The sequence below is a fragment of the Phoca vitulina genome, unplaced genomic scaffold (assembly GCF_004348235.1).
Source record: "Phoca vitulina isolate PV1807 unplaced genomic scaffold, GSC_HSeal_1.0 scaffold98, whole genome shotgun sequence".
NCBI lineage: Eukaryota > Metazoa > Chordata > Mammalia > Carnivora > Phocidae > Phoca > Phoca vitulina.
In genome coordinates, this window is record NW_022589801.1 from 2,445,133 (window position 1) to 2,452,705 (window position 7,573).

At 41.9% G+C, this 7,573-nt stretch overlaps 1 protein-coding gene across 1 annotated transcript in view; it reads right to left on the minus strand.

Annotated features, from left to right (window-relative positions):
- Positions 1-7,467, minus strand: part of TSGA10 (testis specific 10) — a 149,911-nt gene extending 142,444 nt beyond the window's left edge. The window contains exon 1 of the mRNA XM_032397297.1: positions 7,242-7,467. Coding sequence (XP_032253188.1) covers positions 7,242-7,298 — 57 coding nt within the window. The 5' untranslated portion in view covers positions 7,299-7,467. The remainder of the gene's footprint in view (positions 1-7,241) is intronic.
- Between the last annotated feature and the right edge of the window lie 106 nt (positions 7,468-7,573).

Below are 7,573 nucleotides of genomic sequence, written 5' to 3' on the forward strand. Positions count from 1 at the left end.
GCTACCCCAGCTTTCTTTTGAGGTCCGTTGGCATGAAAGATGGTTCTCCATCCCCTCACTTTCAGTCTGGATGTATCTTTAGGTTCAAAATGACTCTCTTGTAGACAGCATATGGATGGGTCCTGTCTTTTTATCCAATCCGCAACCCTGTGCTGTTTCATGGGAGCATTTAGGCTGTTCACATTGAGAGTGATTATTGAAAGATATGATTTTATTGCCATCATGTTGCCTGTGAAGTCCTTGTTTCTATAGATTGTCTCTGTACATTTCTGGTCTATACTACTCTCGGGGTCTTTCTCCTTCTATAGAACCCCCCTTAATATTTCTTGCAGGGTGCGCTTGTTGGTCACATATTCTTTCAGTTTCTGCCAGTCTTAGAAGCTCCTTGTCTCTCCATCTATTCTGAATGACAGCCTTGCTGGATAAAGTATTCTTGCCTGCATGTTCTTCTCATTTAGTACCCTGAATATGTCTTGCCAGCCCTTTCTGGCTTGCCAGGTCTCTGTGGACAGGTCTGAAGTTATTCTGATGTTCCTCCCTCTGTTCGTAAGAAATCTCTTCCCCCTAGCTGCTTTCAAGATTGTATCCTTGGATCTAAGATTTGCGAACTGTACTATTATATGTTGGGGCATTGGTCTGTTCTCATTGATCTTGGGAGGGGTCCTCTCTGCCTCTTGGACACGAATGCTTGTTTTCTTCCCAGATGAGGGAAGTTCTCCGCTACGATTTGCTCAAAAATGTCTTCTAGACCTCTCTCTCTCCACCCCCTCAGGGATCCCAATAATTCTGACATTGGAACGTTTCATCGCATCTTTAATCTCTCTCAGTCTGATCTCTTGGGCTTTAATCTGTTTTTCCCAGGCCTCCTCGGTTTCCTTCTTTTCTACCATCTTATCTTCTAGCTCACTAATTCATTCTTCTGCCTCGTTTACCCTGGCAGTCAGAGTATCCAATTTAGACTCCATTTCATTCATAGCATTTTTCAGTTTGGCTAATCAAGATCTCATTTCTGCCCTTAGGGATTCTATATTGTCACTAATATTTTTCTCAAGCCTAGATATCAACTTTGTAATTGTTACTCTGAAGTCTATTTCTGACATCTTGCTTATATCCATATCCATTAGGTCTGTGGCAGAGGCCACAGTCTCTGATTCTTTTCTTTGTTGGGGGTTCCTCATCTTAGTCATTCTATTGGGGTTGAGGGAATGTACAGAGTCCAAAGTATTAACCACGGCCCAAGCAAGATGCACCTGCTTTATAGGGACCTTCGGGTTGTCATCCTCTTGTTCTTCCAGCCTGTCTTCTGGGGGAGGGGCCTGCCACACTGTTACTCAGGCAACCCTGCTTGGGCAGAGTTGCCCTGCCCCCTGGGGGGGGGGGGGGAGTGGGCTCAGTGAAAACTAGTTTTAGGGGGCTTTTGTTCTCTGGCAGCTTTCCCTGGCAGCTTTCTGCGTCTCTTCCCAAAGTCAGAGCAGAAGTGACCACATCCAAACTTCTGTCTCAGAAGAGAGGAATCACAGTCTGCTCTTCATTGAGCTCTCCAAGCCACATTGTCTCTGTTTCTATCTGGGCTGCTAAAAACCACAGCCTCCCCAGTTGTGCGCCCCACAGCAACACTGCCAGCGGTGGAACCCAGGGCCGGACACACCTCTCCCTTTGTGCTTCTAAAATTGCGAGCTGCCCCCAGTTAGCACTTGCGCATCCGCAGCTCCTGGATCCTGTCTGGGGGCTGCACTAAAGTCTTTTCCCCACCACCACCAGTCTGTGAGTCTGTGTGAGGTCCCCAGCGTGGGACACTTTTGTGCTCCGGTGTTATATCACCTTCCTGGCGCCAGCTTATGGCAGCTCCCTCTCCCTTCTGTTTATCTTCCAATATCTGAGTGCAGAATCACAGCTCCCCACTTCATACCTCAAGACCATCGGAGATATTCTGTTTGTAGAGATCCAGATATATATTCTTACATCTCAGGCTGATTTCGTGTGTGTTCAGAATGGTTTGGTAGATATCCAGCTAAATTCAGGGGACCGGTTGAAATAGGGTCCCCTACTCCTCTGCCATCTTTTTCCACAATCCCAATTATTAGAATCTTAAGAACAAGCAATATCCTAGAGCTCTCTGTATTCCTACCAACCTGCACAGAACTCTCTGCATAATAGGAAAGTGCCAATAAAAATTTATATAGATTGATAATAAAGGAGTGTACAAAAGCAGATAAAATTGAACTCTCCTTCTTCTCCTTGGTAAACTGGTCAGGTAGAGATTCTATAAAATTACCTATCAAGTTACACTAGAAATTAAAAGTAGGAAGAAGCCAAAAGTCTCCGTGACAATTGTGAGCAACTGAGTAGCAATATTAGAATTGCTACTTGCTCTGCACTAGCTTTGGAGGCAAATGAAAAGGGAGAGAAATTGGTGTATCTGAAATGCCCATGTCTCTCCTGCCAGGTTCCCCACCTCAGGCCACCTGAGTATCCTCCATATTCCCACAATCTCTATTTAAATGGAACTTGTATTCCTGTACAGATCTCAGAGAATGCAAGTAAAAGTACTTTGGAAGCAGCAAATTGTTATGATAAAAACCCAAGCCAGAATCACAATCATTCTCAATGAGGAAGCAACATAGCATAATAGTAAGGAACTTGTTCTTTAGCATAAGACTGCTTATGTGCATAATGCTAGCTTTGCTGCTTCTTAGCTGCATGACCATAAGCAAGTTACTTCTCTGGCCATGGCTTCATCTGTAAAATAGGAATAATAACAGTACTTGCCTCCAAGACCTGTTGTGAGGATTAAATGAGTTACAGTAAAGCATTTTAGAACACTACCTGGCAAGAAGTGCTATATATATTATTGGCCATCAAGTCCTACTTATCTTTTCACTAAAATCACTCTCAAGTGCATTTCTTCTATTCCCACTGTCACTGTTTCAGTTTATACTTTCAGATTTTAACAGTCACATTTATTCATTTTTCAAACAAATTTATAAATAGCTAGGATAAGAATGAACCAGTATTAGATTCTGGGGATAGAAAGATGGAAAACAGGTGTGCCCGGGTGGCTCAGTAGGTTAAGCATCTGACTCTTGATTTCAGCTCAGGTCATGATCTCAGGGTTGTGTGATCGAGCCCCATGTCGGACTCCGCAGCTTGACAGCCTCTCTCCCTCTCACTCTACCCCTCCCCTCCTTTCTCTCTCTCTTTCTTAAAAAAAAGAAAATAAAAGAAACATGGAAAACAAATAAAAACCTACAATCTCAACCCTCAGTGGCTCTAGGGAAGTCCAGAACAAATAAATCAGAAATTACAGTACAACATAATTAGTGCCATATCAGAGGAATGCACATGTGCACATGTATGCTAAGAAAATATAGAGAAAAAGATAACAAAAAAAAGTGGTTTTGACTTCAACTTCCCCCAAAACAGACTTAGGATATATTTTCCATATTCCCCCAAAACTATGAATATACTCCTACTGGAGCACTTAACACACTGTATTGTGTCTACTGAGTGTCTAGAGCCATCACAACTTTAACATGTCTAAAACAGACCTCTTAAGCCCCCCACTTGCACTCCTGCTCTCAACCCTGCCTCCACTGTATTCCTTCCCAGTCTTTCCCATGTCAAATGCATCATCATTTGTGCAGTGCCCAAGGGATTGTCTTTGTTTCCTCTTTCCCTAACCCCCAACAATGAACCCTGTCAGTTCTACCTCTAAAATATTTCCCAAATCCATCCACTTCTCAACATGCTTATTACCACCTCCATATTCATCTCCCACACCTTTACTGGAACAGTTCCCTAAGTGGTCTTCATGCTTCTACTATTGCTCCCCACAACTTTTTTCCAAATTGAAATCAAAACTATCACTTTAAAATCGTGAGATCCTGCTCAAAACACTCCAATGGCTTCCCACTGCAATTAGAATAAAAATCCAAACTTTTTAAGGTCCTACATTATTTGGCCCCTGCCTTCACTTCCCTAAATAGATCCAATACTCTCTGTTTCACCCATCAGCTTTATTGGTTTTGTTTCCGTTCCTCCACTGTGCCAATCTCATTCCACTTCAAGGTCTCTGTCCTTGCTTTCCCTCTCTTTGGAACACTCTCCCCGCCCTGTGCATGGCTGGCTCCTTCTCTGGCTCAAAGTCAGCACATCTTCCCTGACCTCTTACCCAAAGTAGCCTCTCTCCTAGATACTCTCTCATCAGGTTATTTGCACTTAACACTATTTGAAATTATATCATTTATTTTTTCACTTGTTTATTGTCTGTCTCCCCACTACTAGAATGTAAACTCCAAGAGATCTAGGCTTTTGTCTGGTCACTGTTATATCTCTAATGCCTACAGAAGTGCCCAGCACAAAGTTGGTGGTCAATAGAACATTCTGAAAAATAACAAAATTTTGATGATTTGAACAAAGTAGTTTCAGTGGTGCAGATGAGGTAGAAGCACATTTAAAGAGGACTAATAAATGAGTAATGAACTAAAGGAAATAGAAAATGTAGACTTCTTTTAGGAAGCATGATTGTGAGATGAGAAGTAGAGCGAAAGATAGAAGACTACTGTAGTTGAAGGGTTGTTACAAAAGAGAAAAACTTGTTTCTTAATTCTCTTTATATCAAGGACTCCCTTCAGAATTAAACAAAAGCCCCGAGTCCTCCCCTCAGTAAAATAAAAACACATACAAAACTTTACAAACAATTTCAGGGGGTTGAAGAACTCCCTAAAGTTCTTGTGCTCTAGATTAAGAAGCCCTACAGTATAAACACATCGAAGATTCCTAAGACATGGGTTAATGTTAACTAATGGAGAAAGGCCACTGAGCCAATAAAAGGAAACCCAAATAAATGGCATGTGCACTGTCCTTTGAGACTAGAAAGAGGAAAGCAAGGTCAGGTGAAGATTTAGATAAGAAGGGGTAGAAATTTGAAGAAGATCCTGCCTGGTAGAATTTTCATTTTTAATGAAATAGGAGGTAAGATCATGTGCTAAAAAGAAAAAAATATCAATCTTGAGCAAAATATCATACATATAATACATGCTCAACAAATGTCACCAAATATTTTGGTAGGATAATTAAAAATACTGGAGTATTTTATATGGGATTCTGAAATCTGGTTCCACAAAACAATCAACTGGTTTTCTTTTTATAAAACTGTCTCCAAAAGTTTATACTGACAGATACTTTGAAGTAGGAAGGAATAGCCTCACTAACAGAAAGATGTAGAAAACCACACAGTTTTATGAATAATTTTGAGACAGGTTTTTGTATTATAAAAATAAGTGAAAAAAATTTTTTGGGAATTCACTTCAAACAAAACAGTAAAGACACAATGCTTAACCTTTCTTATGAAAAAGAAATAATCTCTCCAGTTATCCAACCAAATTCAAGCTCCTTACTTCTCTTCAATCCAGACTATTCTATAAAGAAATAACTTGTCTTTTTAAAGGAGCATAAAACAATGGCCTTATGAAAAGTGATCATTTATCAAGACCTCTAAGAAACATAAGGGGTTAAGGAGTTGTTTTCAAGAGGCTTTCCTGAACTAAAAAATAATAAACTGATGTTAATCCCATAACTAAGACAAATAGAACTACCTTACTAACTAGCTTAATTCAAAAGATTATCATGGGGTACATGTATGAGAAAGTCCACAGCAGTGGTTCATGTTTACCAAAAACTGTAAAAACTTTAATAGTAGAGTAGCTAAATACTAAACAACAAACTAAGCAACAAGGATAAATCTTAAAAACATAACGTTGAGTAAAGAAGCAAACTAGAAAGGAATATTTACTACAATTCCATTTATATAAAGTTCAAAAACAAGCCAAACTAGAATGTGCATGTTCACATACAAAGCGAAACTCTAGGGAAAAGCAAGGAAGTGGTTATCATAGAAATCAGGATGGTGGCTACATCGGGGGAGAAGAGGGAGCATGTGATGAGAAAAGAGAATAAATAGTAACACCTGCTCTGCCTCTGTGTATGGAATACTCTAAAAGCAAATTACCCTAAAACTGATCTAAGCAACTAAAAAAGAAGACAGAAAAGGAGCCAACAGAATCCCATCTGATTCTATGCTGGACTATAAGCAGTGACTTTTTCAGACAATAAACAAAATAAGACATATTTTGCAAGTTGCCATTAAATAATGCCAAAATTTATTGTTTACAATAAATATTTCATTAATATACCTTCCTAGTTATTTCTCACTAATTAAAATTGAATGGTTTAGTTCCTTGAACAATTAAGATACAAACAAGAATCAGTTTTATCCTGAAGGCAGATTTGAATGTGACACTTTCCATTTATGTTTATAACTAACCTAGTTTCTTCTAGTTATAAACCAATTATTAGTCTATTTATTTTCTTACAGGCTAAAAAAAAGTGTACTTTAAATACAGAAAACCAGTGGAGGAAATTTAAAACAACGAATATCCTGCGATATAAGGGCCTGGAATGCAAGAAGGAAAACACTGGGGCTATGCCATCTATGCAACTCGTTCTTGAAGCCCTAATCCTTGACTATACCTTCGGGCTCCCTGCTCAACGGGGTGTCAGCTTCTCCCTCTGCCCCTCCCCCCGCTTGTGTGTTCTCTCTCCCTCACAAAAAAATAAAATCTTTAAAAAAGAGAAAAAAAAAAAAACCAATAACAAAGTATTCCTATGCGTATTTAGGTATCAGGTCCATAATCGCCGCGATTATTCAACTTTAGTCTCAAATGTGTTTTCAAACAAACCCAGTTTACCTAACTGCCTTTCCTGTGTATAATTTCTACTGAAATTATATGAGATTTTCATGCAAATACCTACGTTATCTCGGCCCTTCCCCTCCCAAAGTCTATAAAGAGGCTTAGAAGTGAGAGGCGGGGATTCAGGAAGACAGGTTGAACTCCCAAATCTCTGACTTCCAAATTCCTCACCTCCACTCCAGGCGTTTCTAAACAGAACAGTTCCCCCAACAACCAAGCGGAGAGCTGCGGCAGGAAGCGAAGCGGTCACCATAGGAACTGGGCTCAACCCTAAACGCCCAAGAAACAACAACAGCGGCAAAGTTTGCTCCTGGAGGGCTTCCCTGGACGCAACTCTGCCCGCTACCGTCCCTCACAGCCGGTCAAGCAGTGAATTCCCACCTCAGGGATCACCCACAGCCCCTAATCCCCGTCACACCTGCCCTGTTGCAGGGCCTTCCGATCCAGGAGCTGCTTTATCCCAACCCGGCGCATCCCTGCTGCCTCTACCTGGAGCTCCGAGTCCCTCCCAGAGTTTCTGGGCCCGTCATCCACCCCGGAGCTCATCTCGACGACTAGCAAGCTTTGACCTGCTCCAGGGATCCAGGTCCCTCTCCGTCTCCATCCTCCGCCCCTTTCCCCTCCCCTCCCACCCCTAAATCGACCTGGCCCCACCCCAGCGGAGGCAGAGGAAGGCGGGACCCGGAGGGAAGGAGGCGGGGGCGGTTAGCGCCCGTCGGCGCAGCCGTCGGCCCCGCCCTCACGCTCTGTACCTGAGGGGGGCTCGTCCTCCACCTCCCCGGCGCCTTCGCTCCGCTTCCGTCCCGCGTGACCCTAGTTCC